General features: G+C 54.0%; 3 protein-coding genes across 3 annotated transcripts; all 3 read left to right on the top strand.

The window, feature by feature from the left end:
• The first annotated feature begins 5395 nt into the window (after positions 1-5395).
• Positions 5396-9420, top strand: LOC146543296 (protocadherin beta-15-like). Its single transcript, XM_085236774.1, has 2 exons — positions 5396-8010; positions 8595-9420. Exons 1-2 carry the CDS (start codon positions 5584-5586, stop codon positions 8682-8684), a joined length of 2517 nt encoding a protein of 838 aa, XP_085092900.1. The 5' UTR covers positions 5396-5583; the 3' UTR covers positions 8685-9420.
• A 5556-nt stretch (positions 9421-14976) lies between these two features.
• Positions 14977-27356, top strand: LOC104913214 (protocadherin beta-15-like). The gene is made up of 3 exons (XM_085236984.1): positions 14977-15508; positions 18439-25910; positions 26711-27356. Exons 2-3 carry the CDS (start codon positions 23292-23294, stop codon positions 26798-26800), a joined length of 2709 nt encoding a protein of 902 aa, XP_085093110.1. The 5' UTR covers positions 14977-15508; positions 18439-23291; the 3' UTR covers positions 26801-27356.
• On the top strand, positions 15432-20100 carry LOC146543297 (protocadherin beta-15-like). Its single transcript, XM_085236925.1, has 2 exons — positions 15432-17855; positions 19987-20100. Exons 1-2 carry the CDS (start codon positions 15432-15434, stop codon positions 20098-20100), a joined length of 2538 nt encoding a protein of 845 aa, XP_085093051.1.
• Positions 27357-27403: the final 47 nt, after the last annotated feature.

Genomic DNA, 27403 nt, shown 5'->3' on the forward strand with positions numbered 1-27403 from the left:
TCTGAGTTTTAATATAGGGGCTGCGTCTTCTGATGTGCAGATACCATTCTAGCTCCATTAAGGATCACTGGTTTGTTTGTAGTCTTCTGTTTCTGATGTTGACGGGCAACGTCTCCCATGAACTGAGGTGTGTCAGTGCAGGAGGGGTCTGTGGAAGCTCTTCTCAGCCTGGGTCTTTTCCTAACTACAGTGGTACTGTGTATGAGGTTCCAGTAAGGTATGGTTACAGGTCCACCTAGGGACATTGGGGAGCAGAGGTCAGGGCACCGATTCAAGGAAAGCAAGTGTCCCTGATGTTCTTGCATGGAATGAATGAGGTGCCACGTTCCCAAAATTTTCTACTGATTTTCCTTCTGGTGCCTCGTGTGATGCTGTTTTTGCCTTGGGAAGAAAACAGTGTTGAGAAGACAGCGATGTTTTAGTTGTTGCTGAGCAGTGCTGCACAGAGCCGAGGACGTTTGTGCTGCTTTTTGTGCTGTCCTGTCAGTGAGAGGGCTGTGGGTGTACTTGAGGCTGAGGGGCACAGACCCAGGACATCTGTCCTAACCTGGCCAAAGGGATATTGCACATCGTGTGACAACGTGCAAAGTGATGGAGCTGGGGCAGTTGGCTGGAAGTGGGAGCAGCTGCTCCTAGAGGACTGTTTGGGTATTGCTTAACGAGTAGTGAGCAGTTGCGTTGACCCATAATGGAGACACTAACGGTCTTTCTCCTGGCCATACAGGAGCATTTATTGGATTATGGAGTCCTTCATGACAAGGTGCAGAAACCCCCGAAGGAGAGGGTGAATGGAGCAGAATTGCAGGCCATCCAGCTGGCTTTAGATATTGCTGAATGAGAAAAGTGACCTGTGTTCTGTCTCTGTACTTAATCATCAGTGGTGGAAAATACTCCATGGGAGTGGTTACACCACATACGTTGTGCAACAGGCAGCGCAGTGGCAAACACCTCACATCTGCTGCATTGTGAAAAGTTATTGCTGGCCATGTGGAGAAGAACGTGATTACAGAAGTACGTTCTGTAAGATGCTCTCATTTCCACAAGATAAACCACTGAATGACATCTAAACAACCAGCAGGTGGATAAAGCTGCTAGGATTAAAGAGATTCAGATAGCTCTGGGCTGGTGATGTACAAGTGTGTTATTTACAGCCCTACATGCCTAATTTTCCTTTCACACGCTTCTACACCTGAAGGTGAACAGCAACATGTCATTTGTGAAGAGAGGGCAGTCAGATTGGGAAGTGTCTTTAGAAGCTCTTCTCTGCCTGGATGTGTTCCTGATGATAGAGGCACCACACGTGAGGTTACAATAAGGAAGGTTATGGGTCCTCTCCTCTCCCTGAGGTGCTAAAAGCAATCTGGAGTATAAAGAAATGGATCCCAGGTGTCACTGTCAATTTTACATGACAGGAATGAGGATGTGTCAATGAGAAATAAGGTGATGACAGTGCCTTCTTGGAGGATAGAAACACAATGGAGCAATAGCAGCTAAAAAAAAAAAGAAGAAAAATTGGCTTGTCCTTCCAATGACTGGTGATGAATCAAAAGGAGTGCAATCTGTACTCTGAGAGATGTCACTCCCTCATCTGTGAACACTTAAATGAGGGTGAGGAGGTGTGGATAAAGGCTTCAGTGCTTCCAGGTACATTGCTTGCAGCTGAGCTCCCTGAATCAGCCACCCCTTCTCACCTGGTGCTCAGCCATTGGTTCAGGATGTGACCTGGCTGATCCTCTTCAAGCTGTATTCCCCATTTTGTCTACTGAAGCACTTGGCCTATAGTTGTGATTACTAGAAATTTCTGGGTTGCTAGTAGGAATAGTAACTTGAGAGTTGCTAACAATACCTTATGGGTGGCTGGATGGTTGGAAGGAAGAAAGGAAGGAAGATAAAAAACGGAGTTTGTCTCTGATGCTACTTAGCCTGTCGTACTTCCAAGCCAAAGGAATGGAAGAGGAAAGCACAACAATGGCCACATCTGAGTGAAGCTGGGAGCCTGCCTTTGTAATAACAAGAAGCTCCCATACCTGGTAAAGCTGAGGAACTACTCTATCCTGCTTTTTGAAATTGTGTTATTGAGGTTTCAGTGAGTTGACTCCAAATAATCAAGAGAATTCATATCCCTTGGAAGGATGCTGAAGGGATTGGGAGCACAGGCAGTGTTTTCTTCCCTCAAGGCTGTTTGTTCTAAAAGAGTGAGGGAGGGAACAGTGAGGAAGACAGCACATCTAAAACCCCATCTGAAGTTCTTGTATCCCAATTCACGCATCTTGGGAAAGAAGCAAGAGTGGGAAACCACAGCATTGAAAATTACAACAAATTAACCTATTTGTTCTCATGGAAATGTGGTGAGAAGATTCACACAACTGGAACACGGCAATCAAGAGCCACAAGCTGTCTACAAGAGTTAGGCAGAGAAGGATGGTCAAGGGTCTTACCCACTAGGAAGAGCTGGGAAAGCACAGAGCCATGAGCCTCCTGTCTTTGCTGGGGAAGGTCAGGGAACACATCCTCTCAGAAGCCATGTTAAGACACTTGCAAGAAAAGAAGGCGATCTGACACAGCCAGCACTGCTTCACCAAGGGCAGATCCTGTCTGATCAATCTGGTGTACTTCTATGGTGGAGTAACAGCATCATTGGACAAATGAAGAGTAAGTGCTGTCATCCAGTTGGACTTGCACAAGGCTTTTGACATGGTCCCACACAACCTCCTTCTGGGTGAGTTGGAGAGGTATGGATCTGAAGTCTGGGCTATTCAGTGGATACGGAATTGGTTGGATGCTCACAGCAATAGAATTGAGGTCAAGAGTGTTATGTCCGGGTGGAAAGCAGTGATGAGTGGTGTCCCCCTAGAGGTCTGTGTGGGGACGGGCGCTCTTCAACATGTCTATCAATGGATTGAGAGCGTGGGATCAAGTGCACCCTCAGCAATTTTTCAGATGACACTTGTGTGCGTAGTACACTTGAGGCAAGAGATGGTGAGGAAGTTCTCCAATGGATCTGGAAAAGCTTGAGAAGTGATTCCACGTGAATTGAATGAGGTTCAACATGTCCATGAGGTGGACCTGGACTTGGGTCAGGTCCTTTCCGAGTATGATTACAATCTGGGAGAAGAATGAACTGACAACAGCCTTGTGGAGGAGTTTTCGGTGCACAAAGAGCTTGACATGAGCCTTAAATGCGTGCTTGTAGCCCAGATGGCCAACTCTATTGTGAGCTCCATCAAGAGAGAGATGGGTAGCAGAGTGAGAGATGTGTCTGTCCCCCTCTGCTTTGCCATCGTGAGGACCCAGCTGGAATACTGTGTCCAGGTTTGTGCCCAGCAGCACTGACGTAAGGCAAATGGAGTAAAACAGAGGAGGTCATGAAGATGATCAGAAGGTTGGAGCACCTGTGCTGTGAGGGAAAGCTGAGGCAGACTGACTTGTTCAGCTAAGGGAAGGAACTGTGGAGACTTCAGTGTGGCTTTCGGATACTTAAATGAGCTTACAAGCAGGAGGGAGATTGACTTTGTGTATCCCTTCCCTTCTGCAGATTTCTGTGAGACCAGGGATCCCAACTGCTGTTAAAAGGACCACAGTGGTGTTCATGGCGCATAAACATGAACACACCTGAGCACTGACTCTGAGTGCTCAGGTACTTCCCATGTGGGCTCTATTTCTCTTGTTGCAGAGGGGTGCTCCCCTTGGCACCAGTCACACTCTTCTGAGAGCTCACAGCCAGAGGCATCATAAACAAACATTGTAGTGGTATTACCAATAGAACCCTGACCCAATGCTGTACAGATAGCCAGAGCATCTCTGCTTATCTCAAGCCACCTGACTCCTGGCAGAGTACCACATGCTGATGGTACCCTGAATCTCCCAGGACTCTGAGGCAGATCTGGATAGCAAAAGAAGACCCAGCGTAAGCATGCAACAGGCCCTGTGGTTGCCTCAGCTCTTTTAACGCTCTCTGTGGTGGCTGCAACTCTCCTTACTTGCCATGTGGTTTCAGCAATTCTTGCTTCCTGTGGTTGTTCCAACTCACGTGACAGGTGCTGAGGTGGCTCCTTCACCTGAGAAAAGACCTGTGGTTGCTCCAACCCACTCAACACACTTTGTGGTTGCTCCAAGTTGCATGAGAAGCCCTACAGTTGCTCCAACTCGTGCAGCAGGCCTTGAAGTTGTTGGTTGCAACACTCTGAACAGGCTCTGCAGTTTCTCCAGTCCCTGAGCAAGGACCTTCTATGTGAACCTGGGAACCATCTCTGTCGTTATCAGTTGTTCCACTAGGGAAGACGTGACAATGACTACAAATGTCAACTTACTGTCATAACCCATAAAAAAAGAAATTACCGTCTAACCCTTGAGGGGTGTGAGGGATCTGCAAGTTTTGTGAACATATTTCAATCATTGTCCAAGTGAGCACATTGTCACTTGGCAGCTCCAGTGCTGGGATAACGGGGACAGTAACCTGGACGTAGTGAGCAGCAAAGCTAGACAGCTGGCATTCAGGCTGTTTAAGGAATTGTTGGTAGAGATCTCAAAAGAAGCTGTCTTTAGCAACTAAGGAGTGGAAGAAAGTCAGATACTCTGCAAATATGTCTTTCTGAGAGCACAAGAGACTCCTCAGTGCATGGAAGGAAGGGAAAGACAGAAACTGGAACACTACAATCATGAGCCGCAAGCTGTTTGCAAGATTTAGGCAGGGAAGGATGGACTAGACAACTTCCTTATTGTCTACTAGGAAGACTTAGGAAACTACAGATCCATGAGTCTCATGTCTGTGCCAGGGAAGATCAGGGAAGAGATTCTTATGGAAGCCATGTTAAGACACATGCAAGAAAAGGAGGTGATCCAACACAGCCAATATTGCTTCATTAAGGACCATGATTCACGGCTGACCCATCTGGTATAGTTTTATGATGCATTAACAGCATTCTTGGGCAAATGAAGAGTAAGTGATGTCATTCACATGGACTTGTGCAAAGCCATTGACATCTCCCCACAAAATATCTGTAAGTTGGAGACACGTGTATTTTCATGGTGGACTATCCAGTGGATAAGGAATTAGTCACCATCTGCTGATTAAAAAGAAGAGAAAATGAGGAAACTGTGATCATGCACTGAATGGAAACAACACATTTAGGCAAATTCCACACTGCACGGAGGAAAAGAGTTCGCGGTGGATATCCTGGAAAGACGATACTCAGAGCAGCACTGCCTGTGCGGGCAGTAAGCCTGCTGCCAAACGCGACGAGTATTTACACTGCGCTTTGGGATCGTGCTTTCAGGAGGAAAGGAGATTCGAACCTCCAACTCCATGCGCATCGGCAGCGCTGGTGGGAAGGCGGAGAAGGAGCAATTCGCCGTCGCGCCGCTGGGTGGGGGTGTTGTCCAGGGAGCGGCAGCTCCGTGTGGCCGCAGCGCGCTTAGGGGCGCAGGCGCCCAGAAGAGCCGTGCGAGCAGCTCGGGAAGGACGGCGGGGCACGGAGGCGGGCGCTCGGGGGCTTCGGGGCCGAGCCGCTGGGAAAGTGCGGCGGTTTTCTCTGGGCGAGCGGCAGCGGCGCGCGTCGGGTCCGGCGAGCAAGGCGGCGAGGCATGGAGGCCGGCGGGAAAGGCCGGCCGTGGCGGAGAGGGACGGCGAGCGGGAGCCGGAGCGGCGGCGGCGAGAGGCGAGTGCTGTTGTGGCTCGTGTGCGTTTGCGTGTGGGAGAGCGGGGCCGAAACGCTGCGCTATTCCGTGTGGGAGGAAATGGCGAGGGACTCGTCGGTGGGCAACGTGGCCCGGGACCTGGGGCTTTCTCCGAGCCAGCTCGCGGCTCGCAAGGCGCGCGTGGTGTCCGAGGGGAGCGAGCAGCATTTCCGCCTCGATCCGCACAGCGGCGTCCTGACGGTCACGGAGACGCTGGACCGAGAGCGGATCTGTCCGCACAGCGAGAGCTGCGCGCTCTTCTTTAAGCTTTTCTTTGAGAACCCGGTGCAGCTGATCCGCGGGGAGGTGGAGGTTCGCGACGTGAACGACAACTCCCCCGTGTTCCCGCAGAAGGAGGTGGTTCTGGAGATACCCGAAACGACATCTCCGGGGTCTCGATTCGCACTCATAAAAGCAAAAGATGAGGACGTGGGGATGAACGGCTTGCAGAATTACAGCCTATCCCCAAACTCGCATTTCTCCCTGGCTATCGAAAAAGGGAAAGGAGGAGCTGAATTCGTGAAGCTCGTCCTTGAGAGGCCTTTGGACCGCGAGGAGCATCGGGAGTTGCATTTGGTGCTCACGGCCACGGACGGGGGCTCACCGCCCAGGTCTGGCACGGCTGAGGTGCGGGTGGTGGTGCTGGATGCCAACGACAACATGCCGGTGTTCTCGCGGGAGGTGTACGAGGTGCGCGTGGCCGAGAACAGCCCGCCGGGGCAGCTGGTGGTGCGGGTGTCGGCCGCGGATCCCGACGAAGGAACCAACAGCCAAGTAAGCTATACTTTCACTGATACGTCAGAGCGGTCCAGCCAGGTCTTTGAGCTTAACGCAAAGACCGGGGAGATCCGGGTATCGGGAAACCTGGATTTCGAGGAAGCAGACAACCACGATATTGAGGTCAAAGCCACGGACGGCGGCGGTCTGTCTGCGCACTGCAAAGTGCACGTGGAGGTGCTGGACGTGAACGACAACGCGCCGGAGATCGAGCTGAGCTCGGTGAGCGCGTCCGTCCCCGAGGACGCCCCGCCCGGCACCGTGGTGGCCCTGCTGAGCGTGCGGGACCGCGACTCCGGCGACAACGGGCGGCCGGAGTGCGCCATCGAGGGCGACGTGCCGTTCAGGCTGACGGCCGCGTTCGCCGACCACTACGAGCTGCGCACCAGCGCGGCCCTGGACAGGGAGACGACGGCCGAGTACAACGTGAGCATCGTGGCCGCGGACCGGGGCCGGGCGCGGCTGAGCGCTCGCGAAAGCGTGCGGGTGCGGATCGGCGACGTGAACGACAACGCGCCGCGCTTCACGCAGGCGGCGTACAGCATGTGGGTGAGCGAGAACGAGGCGGGCGCGGTGCGGCTGGGCAGCGTGAAGGCGACGGACGCGGACGCGGGCGCGAACGGGCGCGTGAGGTACGCGCTGGTGCGGGAGGAGGGCGAGGAGCGGCCCGCCGTGTCGGTGGACGCCGAGAGCGGGGACGTGTCCGTGGTGCGGCCGCTGGACTACGAGGAGGTGCGCGCCGTGGAGGTGACGGTGCGCGCGGCCGACGGGGGCTCGCCGCCGCGGAGCGCCACGGCGCTGCTGCGGGTGCTGGTGCGGGACGAGAACGACAACGCGCCCGTGGTGCTGCACCCGCCGGCCGACGGCGGCGCGGCGCTGGGCGAGCTGGTGCCGCGGCGGGCGCGGGCGGGCTACCTGGTGGCCAAGGTGGTGGCGGTGGACGCGGACGCGGGGCAGAACGCGTGGCTGTGCTACGAGCTGGCCAAGGCGACGGAGCCGGGGCTGTTCCGCGTGGGGCTGCACAGCGGCGAGGTGCGCACGGCGCGGGCCGTGGGCGAGCGCGACGCGGCCCGGCACAGGCTGGTGGTGCTGGTGCGGGACCGCGGGCGGCCGCCGCGCTCCGCCAGCGCCACCCTCGCCGTCGCCCTGGCCGACGGCTTCTCCGAAGGCCGCCTGCGGGCGAGCGAAGAGGCGCCGGCCGCCGAGCCCGACGGCCGCCTCACCCTGTACCTCAGCGTCTGCTTGGCCTGCGTGTCCGCGCTCTTCGTGGCCGGCGCGGCGGCCGCCGTGGCCGCCAAGGTGCGGCGGGCCCGGCGGGGCGAGCCGGGGACCTTGCCCACGTTCCCGCGCTCCGCCGCCGACAGCGGCGCCGGCTCCCTGCCCCGCAGCTACGTCTACGACGTCCGCCTCGCCGCCGGCACCGTCGACAGCGAGTTCCGCTTCCTCGGGCCGCTCTTCCCCTGCTTCCCCGCCGGGCTGCCGCAGGGCGCGGCCGAGCAGCGGAGCTCGCTGTGCTCGGCCGGCCTCGGCCAAGAAGAAGGCGACGGGGCCGTGCAGGTGAGGGAGCGGAGCTCCGCGCGGGGGACGAGGCGGAGCGCGGGGGCAGCGCGGTGCGGGGGACGGAGGGAGGCGGGGACGGAGGCTGGGAGTGAGGCTTCGGCCCCGAGTGCGGCTGTGGGACGGCACGGAGCTGCGGAGAAGCCGCGGTGGTGATGGCGTCGTGTTTCTCCTGCACGGCATTGGCGACAGCATAACTGATATCAGCTCGGAGTCTGTTACCTCTCCGTTGCTGTCTGAGTTCCCACATCCCCTATCCTCTTGTTACCGTTGGCTGTAAAGCACGGTATTTGTTCCTGAGGTAGCCCTTAGAGTCTGCTCCCCTCTTCCTGATCCAAGAAGAGATTTCCAATTTTCTGTGTTGTTTATGCAGGCTTTTAATAGGTCTATAGGGCTCGTAATAGGGTTTTAATGTTGTCTTGTTCAAGTCAGAGAGCTGTGTCCCCGCCCTCCTCTTTCTTTGCCTCTGGGCAGGGAAGAGTGGTCTCCCATTCACGTTGGTTCAGATGAGCCTTCCCAGCTTCTCAGTGACACCTGCTTAGCGTTAACGGCCCAATGTCAGCCGTCCACTGTGTTCTTTGCAGGGCCGAGCTCCCCTGTGTGAAGGCACGGCTCCCAGGGCAGCAGAGGAGAATGGCAGTTTGGATCAAAGCCCCTGGCTCAGCCATGAGTAAGGGAGGAGAAGGAGAAGCATCTCGGTCCTCATGGGCTGATCTCTTCCAAGCAAAGTGAAGGAGTCTCAAACGTTGCACCAAAACTAACGAGGGAAGCAGAGATGTGCTGTGTGAGAAGTCAAGGACAATGTCTTCTGAAGCTGTACTTTATTCACGTATTTTTTTCTGTAGTTCTGTTACGTTTGGAGGTGGATGCATGCTGGTATCACTGTGATGTGAAATCTAATTGTGATAGTACTGTTGCTCCTAAGAATTAAGTGAAGAGTGGGAAGAAAATTTGAATCTTCAAGATGCCATTTTCATTCATCTGCTTTTATGCATTCTTTTTTGTTGTCTGGTGGGCTCTATAATAATGGAATCTATTCAATACCAGGCTGTGTAGCTGTGAATCCAAGCTGAATGTTGCCAGCAAAGATGTTCTTTAATATCACTGGGAAGCTGGCTGCCATAGAGATGGCTGACATTCACACAATGCACATTGAAACAGCAGTTCCTTGGTTCTGCATGCTCCACAGAGTGCTCTTTGATCACTGTATTCCTTCTTGGTTGTATTTTGTTTTCTTTCCTAATCTAAATCTAAATGAGTTTTAATACAGCATCTCTGGAATGTCATGTTTAAGAAAGCAGAGAATTCAAAGCAGTGTGATATTTCTGATACTTCATTTCACTCATGTATTTCCCTGATTTGAATGCTTGGTGACGAAACCAATAAAATCAAGTAGGAAATCTGAAAGAATCTGAGTTTTAATATAGGGGCTGCGTCTTCTGATGTGCAGATACCATTCTAGCTCCATTAAGGATCACTGGTTTGTTTGTAGTCTTCTGTTTCTGATGTTGACGGGCAACGTCTCCCATGAACTGAGGTGTGTCAGTGCAGGAGGGGTCTGTGGAAGCTCTTCTCAGCCTGGGTCTTTTCCTAACTACAGTGGTACTGTGTATGAGGTTCCAGTAAGGTATGGTTACAGGTCCACCTAGGGACATTGGGGAGCAGAGGTCAGGGCACTGATTCAAGGATAGCAAGTGTCCCTGATGTTCTTGCATGGAATGAATAAGGAACCACATTCTCAAAAGTTTACTGATTTTTCTTCTGGTGCCTCGTGTGATGCTGTTTTTGCCTTTAGGAAGAAAACAGTGTTGAGAAGACAGCGATGTTTTAGTTGTTGCTGAGCAGTGCTGCACAGAGCCAAGGACGTTTGAGCTTTTTGTGCTGTCCTGTCAGTGAGAGGGCTGTGGGTGTACTTGAGGCTGAGGGGCACAGACCCAGGACATCTGTCCTAACCTGGCCAAAGGGATATTGCACATCGTGTGACAACGTGCAAAGTGATGGAGCTGGGGTAGTTGGCTGGAAGTGGGAGCAGCTGCTCCCAGGGGACTGTTTGGGTATCGCTCAGTGGGTGGTGAACAATTGTGTTGTGCATCTCTAGTATTCAGTGTTTCTATTTCTCTGTCATTTTTGTCATGGCTTTTATTTCCTTTGTTCCTTCTTTCCTTTCTTCTTTCTTTCCTTTAGTGCTTTAGTGGATATCTTTTATCTTGTCTGACAGATTCCACTTTGTTTTATTTTGTCTCGTTTCTGTCTCCCATCACACTGGGAAGGGCACTGATGGAACAACGTTGTGCTGAGCTGCTGCCAGGTTATACCACAGCAGTCCTTCTTGGTGTCCAGCGGGGCCCCAAAGGGTTGAGGTAACCACAGATCTGACCAGAGTATTTCCAAGCAGAAATGATGTAAGGGTGGACGTAGTTTAATGCACATTCTGCATTTTTTCTGGTCATAATTTTCAAGTCTTTTGGTGCCATTTCTCAGAACTACTTATTATGAACCTGTACTTGCTGTATCTGTTCTCTGTTGTGCTGTTTACCATCTCTGAGGGATGGAATAAGACGATAGTGCTGCTGTTACGGGTAAGAAGGGCTATGACATGTTAAAGTTACTGCTCAAGAGTGTTTGTACTCCACGCTGCCATCATCTTAATACTTAGGGAACCATCTCAATTATTAAAACTACCAAGATTTACACAATTTCTTTTGTGTCCTTACGGAGCCAGACTATGGCAGTGTGAACAGGCCATGTTTTCCTGTTTCTTCACTCTTCTTTCTCCTTCACCTACTCATTATCTTTTAGCCTAGTTACAATAGCTCTTGAGAATGTTAAATATTCTTGAGATATTCAAACCAGCATGATCCTACTGCTGTGTCTCCTGAATCTGTTTCTGGTTTTGTCTAAGTTTAACCAACTTTTTATTAATGTAACACAGAGATGTGCCCTGACACGGTAATTTATGAGTGTCGGGCTGTGTGGGAGGATATTAGCAGGCCTCCAGGATAGTGGGCATCGACAGCGCTCTGGAACTCTACTCCAAACAAATGCAGGATCCAGAAAATTTGACAAGCTGTTTGCAGCAGATGTGTCATCACTCTGCCAATTGTAGAGAGACAGCAATGACTGCCACGTGCTGGAGCTTGGCCTATGCCTACTGCACCCTGATCAGTGCTATTTAGCACACTCGAGAGAGTAAGAGAAGTTCTCTAACTCTGATGACAGTTTGACAGGCCCTGTGGCTGCTCCAACTTCTGTGATAGGCCCTGTAGTTTCTTCAGCCCTCACTACAGTGCCTATGGTTGCTTTGAGGCCTGTGCCAGTTCCTGAGGTGGCTCCAAGCCCTGCTCCGTACTCTGTGGCTGCTCCAACTACCACCACAGGCCTGTAGTTACTGCAACCCTGCTATCTGCCCCTACATTTGCACCAGCTCCTCCATCACAGCCCGTGGTTGCTTCTAATCCTGTGGCAGACCCTGTAGTTTCCCAGCCCTCAAAAAGGCCATGGAGTCAATCCATTCCTACTGCTGGATGGAATCCATTCCATGCTGTTTTCTCAGCTTCCATGAGAGGCCTTGTTGTTGTTCCAACCCATGGAACTCGCTCTGTGGTTGCCCCATCTCTCACAGCAGGCCCTGTGGTTGCTCCAATTCATGTGACAGGCCTTGAAATTTCTGCTTCCTCTGCAATAGGCCCTGTGGTTGCTCCAATTCATGTGACAGGCCTTGAAATTTCTGCTTCCTCTGCAATAGACCCTGTGGTGGCTCCAACCCACTCAACACACTTTGTGGTTGCTCCTAGATGCATGACAAGCCCTATAGTCACTCCAATTCCTGCAGGAGGCCTTGAAGTTGTCCCAACCCTCAAAACGGGTCCTGCAGTTTCTCCAGTCCCTGTGCCAGGCCTTCTGTCTGAACCAGCAAACTAACTGTATCAGTAACAATTGCCCTTGTACATAAGAGAAGACGATGACTGTCAATGTCAATTTATTGTCATGACCCATAATGGAGACAATAACTGTCTTTCTCCAGGCCGTACAGGAGTATTTACTGGAGTATGGAGTTCTTCATGACAATTTGCAGAAACCACTGAAGGAGAGGGTGAATGGAGTCAATGTGCAGAATTGTAGGCAATCTAGCTGGCTTTAGATATTGCTGAATGAGAAAAGTGATCGGTGCTTTATCTCTGTCCTTAATCACAAATTGTGGAAAATCCTCCCTGAGAGCGGTTATAACCATACAAGAAGAGTAACTGACAGCACAACAGCAAACCCTTCATGTTTCCTGCATTGTGAAAGGGTATTGCTGCAGACGTGCAGAATGTGATTACAGAAGTACATTCTGTAAGATGCTCTCATTTCCAAGAGTGAAAACACTGAATGACATCTAAATAACCAGCAGGTGGATAAAGCTGCTAGGATTAAAGTGATTCGGATAGCTCTGGGCTGGTGATGTACAAGTGTGTTATTTACAGCCCTACATGCCTAATTTTCCTTTCACACGCTTCTACACCTGAAGGTGAACAGCAACATGTCATTTGTGAAGAGAGGGCAGTCAGATTGGGAAGTGTCTTTAGAAGCTCTTCTCTGCCTGGATGTGTTCTGATTATAGAGGCACCACACGTGAGGTTACAATAAGGAAGGTTATGGGTCCTCTCCTCTCCCTGAGGAGCCAAAGGCAATCCGAAGTATAACGAAATGGATCCGTGTCACTGTCATTTTTACCTGACAGGAGTGAGGATGTGGAAAAATAAGGTGATGACAGTGCCTTCTTTGAGGATAGAAACACAATGGAGCAATAGCAGCTAAAAAAATTAGCCACACCTTCTCACCTGGTGCTCAGCCATTGGTTCAGGATGTGTCCTGGCTGATCCTCTTCAAGCTGTATTCCCCATTTTGTCTACTGAAGCACTTGGCCTATGGTTGTGATTACTAGAAATTTCTGGGTTGCTAGTAGGAATAGTAACTTGAGAGTTGCTAACAATACCTTATGGATGGCTGGATGGTTGGAAGGAAGAAAGGAAGGAGGGAAAAATGGAGTTGGTCTCTGATGCTACTTAGCCTGTCGTGCTTCCAAGCCAAAGGAATGGAAGAGGAAAGCACAACAATGGCCACACCTGAGTGAAGCTGGACGCCTGCCTTTGCAATAACAAGAAGCTCCCATACCTGGTAAAGCTGGGGAACTACTCTATCCTGCTTTTTCAAATCGAGTTAATGAGGTTTCAGTGAGTTGACTCCAAATAATCAAGACAATTCATATCCCTTGGAAGGATGCTGAAGGGGTTGGGAGCACAGGCAGTTTTCTTCCCTCAAGGCTGTTTGTTATAAAAGAGTGAGGGAGGGGACAGTGAGGAAGACAGCACATCTAAAACCCCATCTGAAGTTCTTGTATCCCCATTCACGCATCTTGGGAAAGAAGCAAGAGTGGGAAACCACAGCATTGAAAATTACAACAAATTAACCTATTTGTTCTCATGGAAATGTGGTGAGAAGATTCACACAACTGGAACACGGCAATCTAGAGCCACAATCTGTCTACAAGAGTTAGGCAGAGAAGGATGGTCAAGGGTCTTACCCACTAGGAAGAGCTGGGAAACTACAGAGCCATGAGCCTCCTGTCTTTGCTGGGGAAGGTCAGGGAACACATCCTCTCAGAAGCCATGTTAAGACACTTGCAAGAAAAGAAGGCGATCTGACACAGCCAGCACTGCTTCACCAAGGGCAGATCCTGTCTGACCAATCTGGTGTACTTCTATGGTGGAGTAACAGCATCATTGGACAAATGAAGAGTAAGTGCTGTCATCCAGTTGGACTTGCACAAGGCTTTTGACATGGTCCCACACAACCTCCTTCTGGGTGAGTTGGAGAGGTATGGATCTGAAGTCTGGGCTATTCAGTGGATACGGAATTGGTTGGATGCTCACAGCAATAGAATTGAGGTCAAGAGTGTTATGTCCGGGTGGAAAGCAGTGATGAGTGGTGTCCCCCTAGAGGTCTGTGTGGGGACGGGCGCTCTTCAACATGTCTATCAATGGATTGAGAGCGTGGGATCAAGTGCACCCTCAGCAATTTTTCAGATGACACTTGTGTGCGTAGTACACTTGATGCAAGAGATGGTGAGGAAGTTCTCCAATGGATCTGGAAAAGCTTGAGAAGTGATTCCACGTGAATTGAATGAGGTTCAACATGTCCATGAGGTGGACCTGGACTTGGGTCAGGTACTTTCCGAGTATGATTACAGTCTGGGAGAAAATTACCTGAGAGCAGCCCTGTGGAGAAGGACTTGAAGTTTCAGGTGCACGAAGAGACGAGCCATACATGCATGCTTGCAGCAGAGCTGACCAAGTGTACTGTGATCTCCATGAAAAGGGAGGTGGCTAGCAGGGTATGGGAGGTGATTATCCCTGTCTGCTTTGCTCTTGTGAGGACCCACCTGGAATATTTTGTCCCGGTTTGTGCCCACCTACACTGACATGGAACGAATGGAACAAAACCAGAGAAGGTATGAAGATGATCAGAAAGTCAGAGCACCTCCGCAGTGAAGGAAAAGTGAGGCAGACTGATTTGTTCAGCCTAGAGGAAGATCACATTGTGGTTTCCAATACACAAATGAGCTTACAAACAGGAGGGAGATTGACTTTTTAATCTGCTCCCTTCTGCTGATACCTGTGAGACCGGGATTCCCAACTGCTGTTAAAAGGACCACAGTGGGATTCACAAATGATAAACATGAACACACCTGAGCGCTAACTCTGAGTGCTCAGGTACTTCCATGTGGGAGCTGTTTGCCTGGTTGCAGAGGGATGCTCCCCTTGGCACCACTCTTCTGGGAGCTCACAGCAGAGGCTTCACAAAGACACAGTGTAATGCTATAAGCAATAGGAAAAAAAAATGCTATGTGTCTATTTGCCTTTCTACTGTCTGCTGATTAAAAAGAAAGCAAAAAATGAGGAAAGTACGACAATGCACTGAATAGCAATGACAAAATACTTTGCAAAGACCGGAGGAATACAGCACGGGGGAATTGAATTCGCCGTGGAGGCCTGAAAGACGATACCCAGAGCAGCAGTGCCTGTGAGGACAAGAAGCCTGCTGCCAAACGCGACGAGTATTTAACAATGCGCCTTGGGATCGTGTGTGCAAGAGGAAAGGAGATTCGAACCGGGAACTGGTGGGAAGGCGGAGGAGGAGCAATTCGCCGTCGCGCCGCTGGGTGGGGATGTTGTCCAGGGAGCGGCAGCTCCGTGTGGCCGCAGCGCGCTTAGGGGCGCAGGCGCCCAGAAGAGCCGTGCGAGCCGCTCGGGAAGGGCGGCGGGGCACGGAGGCGGGCGCTCGGGGGCTTCGGGGCCGAGCCGCTGGGAAAGTGCGGCGGCTTTCGGTGGGCGAGCGGCAGCGGCGCGCGTCGGGGCCGGCGAGCAAGGCGGCGAGGCATGGAGGCCGGCGGGAAAGGCCGGCCGTGGCGGAGAGGGACGGCGAGCGGGAGCCGGAGCGGCGGCGGCGGCGAGAGGCGAGTGCTGTTGTGGCTCGTGTGCGTTTGCGTGTGGGAGAGCGGGGCCGAAACGCTGCGCTATTCCGTGTGGGAGGAAATGGCGAGGGACTCGTCGGTGGGCAACGTGGCCCGGGACCTGGGGCTTTCTCCGAGCCAGCTCGCGGCTCGCAAGGCGCGCGTGGTGTCCGAGGGGAGCGAGCAGCATTTCCGCCTCGATCCGCACAGCGGCGTCCTGACGGTCACGGAGACGCTGGACCGAGAGCGGATCTGTCCGCACAGCGAGAGCTGCGCGCTCTTCTTTAAGCTTTTCTTTGAGAACCCGGTGCAGCTGATCCGCGGGGAGGTGGAGGTTCGCGACGTGAACGACAACTCCCCCGTGTTCCCGCAGAAGGAGGTGGTTCTGGAGATACTTGAAACGGCAGCTCCTGGGTCTCGGTTCCACATTGAAAGCGCTCAGGATAAAGACGTTGGGATGAACGGTTTACAGAATTACAGCCTCTCCCCGAACTCACATTTCTCCCTAGCTATAAGAACAGAGAAAGATGTAGACAAAGACGCAGAGCTCGTCCTTGAGAGGCCTCTGGACCGGGAGGAGCATCGGGAGTTGCATTTGGTGCTCACGGCCACGGACGGGGGCTCGCCGCCCAGGTCTGGCACGGTTGAGGTGCGGGTGGTGGTGCTGGATGCCAACGACAACATGCCGGTGTTCTCGCGGGAGGTGTACGAGGTGCGCGTGGCCGAGAACAGCCCGCCGGGGCAGCTGGTGGTGCGGGTGTCGGCCGCGGATCCCGACGAAGGAACCAACGGCAAAGTGCGGTACGAATTCACCTCGGAAGGTTCTCATGACCTCTTCAATCTGAACGCAGAGACCGGGGAGATTCGGGTATCGGGAAACCTCGACTTCGAGGAAGCAAAGACTCACAAGCTGGTGGTGAGAGCCAGCGACGGCGGGGGTTTCTATGCCTACACCAAAGTGCACGTGGAGGTGCTGGACGTGAACGACAACGCGCCGGAGATCGAGCTGAGCTCGGTGAGCGCGTCCGTCCCCGAGGACGCCCCGCCCGGCACCGTGGTGGCCCTGCTGAGCGTGCGGGACCGCGACTCCGGCGACAACGGGCGGCCGGAGTGCGCCATCGAGGGCGACGTGCCGTTCAGGCTGACGGCCGCGTTCGCCGACCACTACGAGCTGCGCACCAGCGCGGCCCTGGACAGGGAGACGACGGCCGAGTACAACGTGAGCATCGTGGCCGCGGACCGGGGCCGGGCGCGGCTGAGCGCTCGCGAAAGCGTGCGGGTGCGGATCGGCGACGTGAACGACAACGCGCCGCGCTTCACGCAGGCGGCGTACAGCATGTGGGTGAGCGAGAACGAGGCGGGCGCGGTGCGGCTGGGCAGCGTGAAGGCGACGGACGCGGACGCGGGCGCGAACGGGCGCGTGAGGTACGCGCTGGTGCGGGAGGAGGGCGAGGAGCGGCCCGCCGTGTCGGTGGACGCCGAGAGCGGGGACGTGTCCGTGGTGCGGCCGCTGGACTACGAGGAGGTGCGCGCCGTGGAGGTGACGGTGCGCGCGGCCGACGGGGGCTCGCCGCCGCGGAGCGCCACGGCGCTGCTGCGGGTGCTGGTGCGGGACGAGAACGACAACGCGCCCGTGGTGCTGCACCCGCCGGCCGACGGCGGCGCGGCGCTGGGCGAGCTGGTGCCGCGGCGGGCGCGGGCGGGCTACCTGGTGGCCAAGGTGGTGGCGGTGGACGCGGACGCGGGGCAGAACGCGTGGCTGTGCTACGAGCTGGCCAAGGCGACGGAGCCGGGGCTGTTCCGCGTGGGGCTGCACAGCGGCGAGGTGCGCACGGCGCGGGCCGTGGGCGAGCGCGACGCGGCCCGGCACAGGCTGGTGGTGCTGGTGCGGGACCGCGGGCGGCCGCCGCGCTCCGCCAGCGCCACCCTCGCCGTCGCCCTGGCCGACGGCTTCTCCGAAGGCCGCCTGCGGGCGAGCGAAGAGGCGCCGGCCGCCGAGCCCGACGGCCGCCTCACCCTGTACCTCAGCGTCTGCTTGGCCTGCGTGTCCGCGCTCTTCGTGGCCGGCGCGGCGGCCGCCGTGGCCGCCAAGGTGCGGCGGGCCCGGCGGGGCGAGCCGGGGACCTTGCCCACGTTCCCGCGCTCCGCCGCCGACAGCGGCGCCGGCTCCCTGCCCCGCAGCTACGTCTACGACGTCCGCCTCGCCGCCGGCACCGTCGACAGCGAGTTCCGCTTCCTCGGGCCGCTCTTCCCCTGCTTCCCCGCCGGGCTGCCGCAGGGCGCGGCCGAGCAGCGGAGCTCGCTGTGCTCGGCCGGCCTCGGCCAAGAAGAAGGCGACTGGGCCGTGCAGGTGAGGGAGCGGAGCCCCGCGCGGGGGACGAGGGGGAGCGCGGGAGCAGCGCGGTGCGGGGGACGGAGGGAGGCGGGGACGGAGGCTGGGAGTGAGGCTTCGGCCCCGAGCGCGGCTGTGGGACGGCAGGGAGCTGCGGAGAGGCCGCGGTGGTGATGGCGTCGTGTTTCTCCTGCACGGCACTGGAGGCAGCGTAACTGATATCAGCTCGGAGTCTGTTACCTCTCCGTTGCTGTCTGAGTTCCCACATCCCCTATCCTCTTGTTACCGTTGGCTTTAAAGCACGGTATTTGTTCCTGAGGGAACCGTTAGTGTCTGCTCCCCTCTTCCTGATCCGAAAAAGATTTCCAATTTTCTGAGGTCCTTATTCAGGCCCTTAATAATGTTATAGGGTTCGTAATAGGGTTTTAATGTTGTCTTGTTCAGGTCAGAGAGCTGTGTCCCCGCCCTCCTCTTTCTTTGCCTCTGGGCAGGGAAGAGTGGTCTCCCATTCACGTTGGTTCAGATGAGCCTTCCCAGCTTCTCAGTGACACCTGCTTAGCGTTAACGGCCCAATGTCAGCCGTCCACTGTGTTCTTTGCAGGGCCGAGCTCCCCTGTGTGAAGGCACGGCTCCCAGGGCAGCAGAGGAGAATGGCAGTTTGGATCAAAGCCCCTGGCTCAGCCATGAGTAAGGGAGGAGAAGGAGAAGCATCTCGGTCCTCATGGGCTGATCTCTTCCAAGCAAAGTGAAGGAGTCTCAAACGTTGCACCAAAACTAACGAGGGAAGCAGAGATGTGCTGTGTGAGAAGTCAAGGACAATGTCTTCTGAAGCTGTACTTTATTCACGTATTTTTTTCTGTAGTTCTGTTACGTTTGGAGGTGGATGCATGCTGGTATCACTGTGATGTGAAATCTAATTGTGATAGTACTGTTGCTCCTAAGAATTAAGTGAAGAGTGGGAAGAAAATTTGAATCTTCAAGATGCCATTTTCATTCATCTGCTTTTATGCATTCTTTTTTGTTGTCTGGTGGGCTCTATAATAATGGAATCTATTCAATACCAGGCTGTGTAGCTGTGAATCCAAGCTGAATGTTGCCAGCAAAGATGTTCTTTAATATCACTGGGAAGCTGGCTGCCATAGAGATGGCTGACATTCACACAATGCACATTGAAACAGCAGTTCCTTGGTTCTGCATGCTCCACAGAGTGCTCTTTGATCACTGTATTCCTTCTTGGTTGTATTTTGTTTTCTTTCCTAATCTAAATCTAAATGAGTTTTAATACAGCATCTCTGGAATGTCATGTTTAAGAAAGCAGAGAATTCAAAGCAGTGTGATATTTCTGATACTTCATTTCACTCATGTATTTCCCTGATTTGAATGCTTGGTGACGAAACCAATAAAATCAAGTAGGAAATCTGAAAGAATCTGAGTTTTAATATAGGGGCTGCGTCTTCTGATGTGCAGATACCATTCTAGCTCCATTAAGGATCACTGGTTTGTTTGTAGTCTTCTGTTTCTGATGTTGACGGGCAACGTCTCCCATGAACTGAGGTGTGTCAGTGCAGGAGGGGTCTGTGGAAGCTCTTCTCAGCCTGGGTCTTTTCCTAACTACAGTGGTACTGTGTATGAGGTTCCAGTAAGGTATGGTTACAGGTCCACCTAGGGACATTGGGGAGCAGAGGTCAGGGCACCGATTCAAGGAAAGCAAGTGTCCCTGATGTTCTTGCATGGAATGAATGAGGTGCCACGTTCCCAAAAGTTTCTACTGATTTTCCTTCTGGTGCCTCGTGTGATGCTGTTTTTGCCTTTAGGAAGAAAACAATGTTGAGAAGACAGCGATGTTTTAGTTGTTGCTGAGCAGTGCTGCACAGAGCCGAGGACGTTTCAGCTTTTTGTGCTGTCCTGTCAGTGAGAGGGCTGTGGGTGTACTTGAGGCTGAGGGGCACAGACCCAGGACATCTGTCCTAACCTGGCCAAAGAGATATTGCACATCGTGTGACAACGTGCAAAGTGATGGAGCTGGGGCAGTTGGCTGGAAGTGGGAGCAGCTGCTCCTAGAGGACTGTTTGGGTATTGCTTAACGAGTAGTGAGCAGTTGCGTTGACCCATAATGGAGACACTAACGGTCTTTCTCCTGGCCATACAGGAGCATTTATTGGATTATGGAGTCCTTCATGACAAGGTGCAGAAACCCCCGAAGGAGAGGGTGAATGGAGCAGAATTGCAGGCCACCCAGCTGGGTTTAGATATTGCTGAATGAGAAAAGTGACCTGTGTTCTGTCTCTGTACTTAATCATCAGTGGTGGAAAATACTCCATGGGAGTGGTTACACCACATACGTTGTGCAACAGGCAGCGCAGTGGCAAACACCTCACATCTGCTGCATTGTGAAAAGTTATTGCTGGCCATGTGGAGAACGTGATTACAGAAGTACATTCTGTAAGATGCTCTCATTTCCACAAGATAAACCACTGAATGACATCTAAACAACCAGCAGGTGGATAAAGCTGCTAGGATTAAAGAGATTCAGATAGCTCTGGGCTGGTGATGTACAAGTGTGTTATTTACAGCCCTACATGCCTAATTTTCCTTTCACACGCTTCTACACCTGAAGGTGAACAGCAACATGTCATTTGTGAAGAGAGGGCAGTCAGATTGGGAAGTGTCTTTAGAAGCTCTTCTCTGCCTGGATGTGTTCCTGATGATAGAGGCACCACACGTGAGGTTACAATAAGGAAGGTTATGGGTCCTCTCCTCTCCCTGAGGTGCTAAAAGCAATCTGGAGTATAAAGAAATGGATCCCAGGTGTCACTGTCAATTTTACATGACAGGAATGAGGATGTGTCAATGAGAAATAAGGTGATGACAGTGCCTTCTTGGAGGATAGAAACACAATGGAGCAATAGCAGCTAAAAAAAAAAAGAAGAAAAATTGGCTTGTCCTTCCAATGACTGGTGATGAATCAAAAGGAGTGCAATCTGTACTCTGAGAGATGTCACTCCCTCATCTGTGAACACTTAAATGAGGGTGAGGAGGTGTGGATAAAGGCTTCAGTGCTTCCAGGTACATTGCTTGCAGCTGAGCTCCCTGAATCAGCCACCCCTTCTCACCTGGTGCTCAGCCATTGGTTCAGGATGTGACCTGGCTGATCCTCTTCAAGCTGTATTCCCCATTTTGTCTACTGAAGCACTTGGCCTATAGTTGTGATTACTAGAAATTTCTGGGTTGCTAGTAGGAATAGTAACTTGAGAGTTGCTAACAATACCTTATGGGTGGCTGGATGGTTGGAAGGAAGAAAGGAAGGAAGGGAAAGATAAAAAACTGAGTTGGTCTCTCATCCTACTTAGCCTGTCGTACTTCCAAGCCAAAGGAATGGAAGAGGAAAGCACAACAATGGCCACACCTGAGTGAAGCCTGCCTTTGTAATAACAAGAAGCTCCCATACCTGGTAAAGCTGAGGAACTACTCTATCCTGCTTTTTGAAATCGTGTTAATGAGGTTTCAGTGAGTTGACTCCAAATAATCAAGACAATTCATATCCCTTGGAAGGATACTGAAGGGATTGGGAGCACAGGCAGTGTTTTCTTCCCTCAAGGCTGTTCTAAAAGAGTGAGGGAGGGAACAGTGAAGAAGGCAGCACAACTTAAACCCCATCTGAAGTTCTTGTATCCCAATTCACGCATCTTGGGAAAGAAGCAAGAGTGGGAAACCACAGCATTGAAAATTACAACAAATTAACCTATTTGTTCTCATGGAAATGTGGTGAGAAGATTCACACAACCGGAACACGGCAATCTAGAGCCACAAGCTGTCTACAAGAGTTAGGCAGAAAAGGATGGCCAAGGGTCTTAGCCATTAGGAAGAGCTGGGAAACTACAGAGCCATGAGCCTCCTGTCTTTGCTGGGGAAGGTCAGGGAACACATCCTCTCAGAAGCCATGTTAAGACACTTGCAAGAAAAGAAGGCGATCTGACACAGCCAGCACTGCTTCACCAAGGGCAGATCCTGTCTGACCAATCTGGTGTACTTCTATGGTGGAGTAACAGCATCATTGGACAAATGAAGAGTAAGTGCTGTCATCCAGTTGGACTTGCACAAGGCTTTTGACATGGTCCCACACAACCTCCTTCTGGGTGAGTTGGAGAGGTATGGATCTGAAGTCTGGGCTATTCAGTGGATACGGAATTGGTTGGATGCTCACAGCAATAGAATTGAGGTCAAGAGTGTTATGTCCGGGTGGAAAGCAGTGATGAGTGGTGTCCGCCTAGAGGTCTGTGTGGGGACGGGCGCTCTTCAACATGTCTATCAATGGATTGAGAGAGTGGGATCAAGTGCACCCTCAGCAATTTTGCAGATGACACTTGTGTGCGTAGTACACTTGATGCAAGAGATGGTGGGGATGCTCTCCAAAGGACCTGGAAAAGCTTGAGAAGTGATTCCACGTGAATTGAATGAGGTTCAACATGTCCATGAGGTGGAGTTGGACTTGGATCAGGTACTTTCCGAGTATGATTACAGTCTGGGAGAAAATTACCTGAGAGCAGCCCTGTGGAGAAGGACTTGAAGTTTCAGGTGCACGAAGAGACGAGCCATACATGCATGCTTGCAGCAGAGCTAACCAAGTGTACTGTGGTCTCCATGAAAAGAGAGGTGGCTAGCAGGGTGCGGGAGGTGATTGTCCCTCTCTGCTTTGCTTTTATGAGGACCCACCTGGAATATTTTGTCCCGGTTTGTGCCCACCTACACTGACATGGAACGAATGGAACAAAACCAGAGAAGGTATGAAGATGATCAGAAAGTCAGAGCACCTCCACTATGAAGGAAAACTGAGGCAGACTGACTTGTTCAGCCTAGAGGAAGATCACATTGTGGTTTCCAATACACAAATGAGCTTACAAACAGGAGGGAGATTGACTTTTTAATCCCTTCCCTTCTGCTGATACCTGTGAGACCGGGATTCCCAACTGCTGTTAAAAGGACCACAGTGGGATTCACAAATGATAAACATGAACACACCTGAGCGCTAACTCTGAGTGCTCAGGTACTTCCATGTGGGAGCTGTTTGCCTGGTTGCAGAGGGATGCTCCCCTTGGCACCACTCTTCTGGGAGCTCACAGCAGAGGCTTCACAAAGAAGCAGTGTAATGCTATAAGCAATAGAAAAAAAAAAAAGGAGAAAATGAGGAAAGTACGACAATGCACTGAATAGCAATGACAAAATACTTTGCAAAGACCGGAGGAATACAGCACGGGGGAAATGAATTCGCCGTGGAGACCTGAAAGACGATACCCAGAGCAGCAGTGCCTGTGAGGACAAGAAGCCTGCTGCCAAACGCGACGGGTATTTAACTATGTGCTTTGGGATCGTGTGTGCAAGAGGAAAGGAGATTCGAACCGGGAACTGGTGGGAAGGCGGAGGAGGAGCAATTCGCCGTCGCGCCGCTGGGTGGGGATGTTGTCCAGGGAGCGGCAGCTCCGTGTGGCCGCAGCGCGCTTAGGGGCGCAGGCGTCCAGAAGAGCCGTGCGAGCAGCTCGGGAAGGGCGGCGGGGCACGGAGGCGGGCGCTCGGGGGCTTCGGAGCCGAGCGGCTGGGAAAGTGCGGCGGTTTTCTGTGGGCGAGCGGCAGCGGCGCGCGTCGGGCCGGCGAGGCATGGAGGCCGGCGGGAAAGGCCGGCCGTGGCGGAGAGGGACGGCGAGCGGGAGCCGGAGCGGCGGCGGCGAGAGGCGAGTGCTGTTGTGGCTCGTGTGCGTTTGCGTGTGGGAGAGCGGGGCCGAAACGCTGCGCTATTCCGTGTGGGAGGAAATGGCGAGGGACTCGTCGGTGGGCAACGTGGCCCGGGACCTGGGGCTTTCTCCGAGCCAGCTCGCGGCTCGCAAGGCGCGCGTGGTGTCCGAGGGGAGCGAGCAGCATTTCCGCCTCGATCCGCACAGCGGCGTCCTGACGGTCACGGAGACGCTGGACCGAGAGCGGATCTGTCCGCACAGCGAGAGCTGCGCGCTCTTCTTTAAGCTTTTCTTTGAGAACCCGGTGCAGCTGATCCGCGGGGAGGTGGAGGTTCGCGACATGAACGACAACTCCCCCGTGTTCAGGAAGAAGGATATTGATTTAAGGATTCCCGAATCGGCATCTCCTGGATCTCGTTATCCTCTAGAAAGAGCACGGGATAAGGACGTGGGTATTAACGGTTTGCAGAACTACAGCTTATCCCCGAATTCGCATTTCTCCCTAGCTGTCGAAACAGGGAAAGGAGGAGCTGAATTCGTGAAGCTCGTCCTTGAGAGGCCTCTGGACCGGGAGGAGCATCGGGAGTTGCATTTGGTGCTCACGGCCACGGACGGGGGCTCGCCGCCCAGGTCGGGCACGGTTGAGGTGCGGGTGGTGGTGCTGGATGCCAACGACAACATGCCGGTGTTCTCGCGGGAGGTGTACGAGGTGCGCGTGGCCGAGAACAGCCCGCCGGGGCAGCTGGTGGTGCGGGTGTCGGCCGCGGATCCCGACGAAGGCTCCAATGGGAAAGTTGAATACGAATTCACTTCTGAGGAGTCGGGAAATCTGTTCTATCTGAACGCCGCCACCGGAGAGATTCGGGTCTTGGGCAATCTGGATTTTGAAGAAACGGAATACCACGATATTGAGGTCAAAGCCACGGACGGCGGCGGTCTGTCTGCGCACTGCAAAGTGCACGTGGAGGTGCTGGACGTGAACGACAACGCGCCGGAGATCGAGCTGAGCTCGGTGAGCGCGTCCGTCCCCGAGGACGCCCCGCCCGGCACCGTGGTGGCCCTGCTGAGCGTGCGGGACCGCGACTCCGGCGACAGCGGGCGGCCGGAGTGCGCCATCGAGGGCGACGTGCCGTTCAGGCTGACGGCCGCGTTCGCCGACCACTACGAGCTGCGCACCAGCGCGGCCCTGGACAGGGAGACGACGGCCGAGTACAACGTGAGCATCGTGGCCGCGGACCGGGGCCGGGCGCGGCTGAGCGCTCGCGAAAGCGTGCGGGTGCGGATCGGCGACGTGAACGACAACGCGCCGTGCTTCACGCAGGCGGCGTACAGCATGTGGGTGAGCGAGAACGAGGCGGGCGCGGTGCGGCTGGGCAGCGTGAAGGCGACGGACGCGGACGCGGGCGCGAACGGGCGCGTGAGGTACGCGCTGGTGCGGGAGGAGGGCGAGGAGCGGCCCGCCGTGTCGGTGGACGCCGAGAGCGGGGACGTGTCCGTGGTGCGGCCGCTGGACTACGAGGAGGTGCGCGCCGTGGAGGTGACGGTGCGCGCGGCCGACGGGGGCTCGCCGCCGCGGAGCGCCACGGCGCTGCTGCGGGTGCTGGTGCGGGACGAGAACGACAACGCGCCCGTGGTGCTGCACCCGCCGGCCGACGGCGGCGCGGCGCTGGGCGAGCTGGTGCCGCGGCGGGCGCGGGCGGGCTACCTGGTGGCCAAGGTGGTGGCGGTGGACGCGGACGCGGGGCAGAACGCGTGGCTGTGCTACGAGCTGGCCAAGGCGACGGAGCCGGGGCTGTTCCGCGTGGGGCTGCACAGCGGCGAGGTGCGCACGGCGCGGGCCGTGGGCGAGCGCGACGCGGCCCGGCACAGGCTGGTGGTGCTGGTGCGGGACCGCGGGCGGCCGCCGCGCTCCGCCAGCGCCACCCTCGCCGTCGCCCTGGCCGACGGCTTCTCCGAAGGCCGCCTGCGGGCGAGCGAAGAGGCGCCGGCCGCCGAGCCCGACGGCCGCCTCACCCTGTACCTCAGCGTCTGCTTGGCCTGCGTGTCCGCGCTCTTCGTGGCCGGCGCGGCGGCCGCCGTGGCCGCCAAGGTGCGGCGGGCCCGGCGGGGCGAGCCGGGGACCTTGCCCACGTTCCCGCGCTCCGCCGCCGACAGCGGCGCCGGCTCCCTGCCCCGCAGCTACGTCTACGACGTCCGCCTCGCCGCCGGCACCGTCGACAGCGAGTTCCGCTTCCTCGGGCCGCTCTTCCCCTGCTTCCCCGCCGGGCTGCCGCAGGGCGCGGCCGAGCAGCGGAGCTCGCTGTGCTCGGCCGGCCTCGGCCAAGAAGAAGGCGACTGGGCCGTGCAGGTGAGGGAGCGGAGCCCCGCGCGGTGGACGAGGGCGAGCGGGGCAGGGGAGAGGGATGGCGGGTGTGGCATGGCAGGGAGCTGCGGAGAGGCTGTGGTAGTGGATTCGGTGGGGTCCCCGGATCGGGACGAGAGGGTGGAGGCGTTCCCGGAGCCGCCTCTTCGTCTCGGCTGCTTCCCGGTTTCGGGCTGCCCGCTGCTCTGCGTGTGGCTCCGTGCCCGGAGTTGTTGCTGGGGGTGATGTATGTGGTGTCAGTCCGAGGAGTGCGGCTGGAGGGTGGACAGCTCCGAAGCAGGAGGGCGGCTGGTTAAGGCACATGGCAGGTCGAAGCCATGGGTGGTGAGGTCAAGAACTTCGAACCTTCTGGTTTCCTCAGTCCTGTGTTTGTCCAGTCCCTGTGTGTTGTTAGCAATGAGATGGTCGTGGACAGTTGTTCACCTCGCTGATGGTATTCCACATCAGGAGTAATTTTTCTTCACCTGCATTAAACCGCATGTTCTGCTTGCAAGTAAGAAGTCTGAGACCTTCTCTATTTCAAATTCTCCCTCTCCTCGATCCAGAAATGTTTTCCACTTTTTTTTTTTGTTGTTGTTTTTTTTGTCCTTGCTATAGGATAATTTGGAGCTTTATGGTAATGCTCTGTATGTCATAGAGCTGCCTTCCTATCCTCTTCCTTTGAACATGGATAGGAAAAAATGACGTTACACATACACTGGTTTAAGATGAGCTGTTTCATTTTCTTGCTAACACCTCCTTATCCCCAACACCCATATGTCAGCTTTCCACTCTCTTCTTTGCAGGGCCGATCTCCGTTCCCTGAAGACACAGCTCCCAGGCCAGCAGAAGAGAACACTTCTTTGGGTCAGTGTCCTTGGCTCACCCATCTGTAATCAAGGAGAAAGAGAAGCATCTCAGTCTTCATGGGCTAGCATTCTCAAAGGGAAGGAGAGCATCGAAAGTATTCTAGGGAGGTTCAGGAGTTCTCTGTTTTAGTGCAAGGGTACTCTCCCGTTAACTTGGACTTCATTCAGGAGGACTGTGTTGCATGCTGGTTACACTAAGATTTGATGTCTTATTGGCATAGCTCTATTGCACTTGAATCTTAAGGGAAATATGAAAGTTGATCTTCAAGATAACTTTATACTACATCAGCTTTCTTGCATTCTTTGTTGTTGTCAAGTGAATCCTGTAAAAATGATTAATTTTCTGTAATCTACTCAATACCATGCTATACAGTCAAAATTAAATAATGTTTGGAAGGGAATTCTTTAGTAACAAGCAGAATGTCCTACACTGGAAATAACTGACATTGGCACACTGTATATTCTACCATATGTTTTCAAATTCTCCAAGCTGCAATGTATGGTCTTTGAATGCTGTGTTCTTGTGTTTGTTTATTTTTTTCATTCATAATGAGAAACTGAAATAAATGGTTATTGAGCATTATTGAGTATAAATTGGTGGATAAGAAATTGCTTGGAAGGTCACAGCCA

This window comes from Meleagris gallopavo, chromosome 15 (assembly GCF_905368555.1).
Source record: "Meleagris gallopavo chromosome 15, MGAL_WU_HG_1.1, whole genome shotgun sequence".
Classification (NCBI taxonomy): domain Eukaryota; kingdom Metazoa; phylum Chordata; class Aves; order Galliformes; family Phasianidae; genus Meleagris; species Meleagris gallopavo.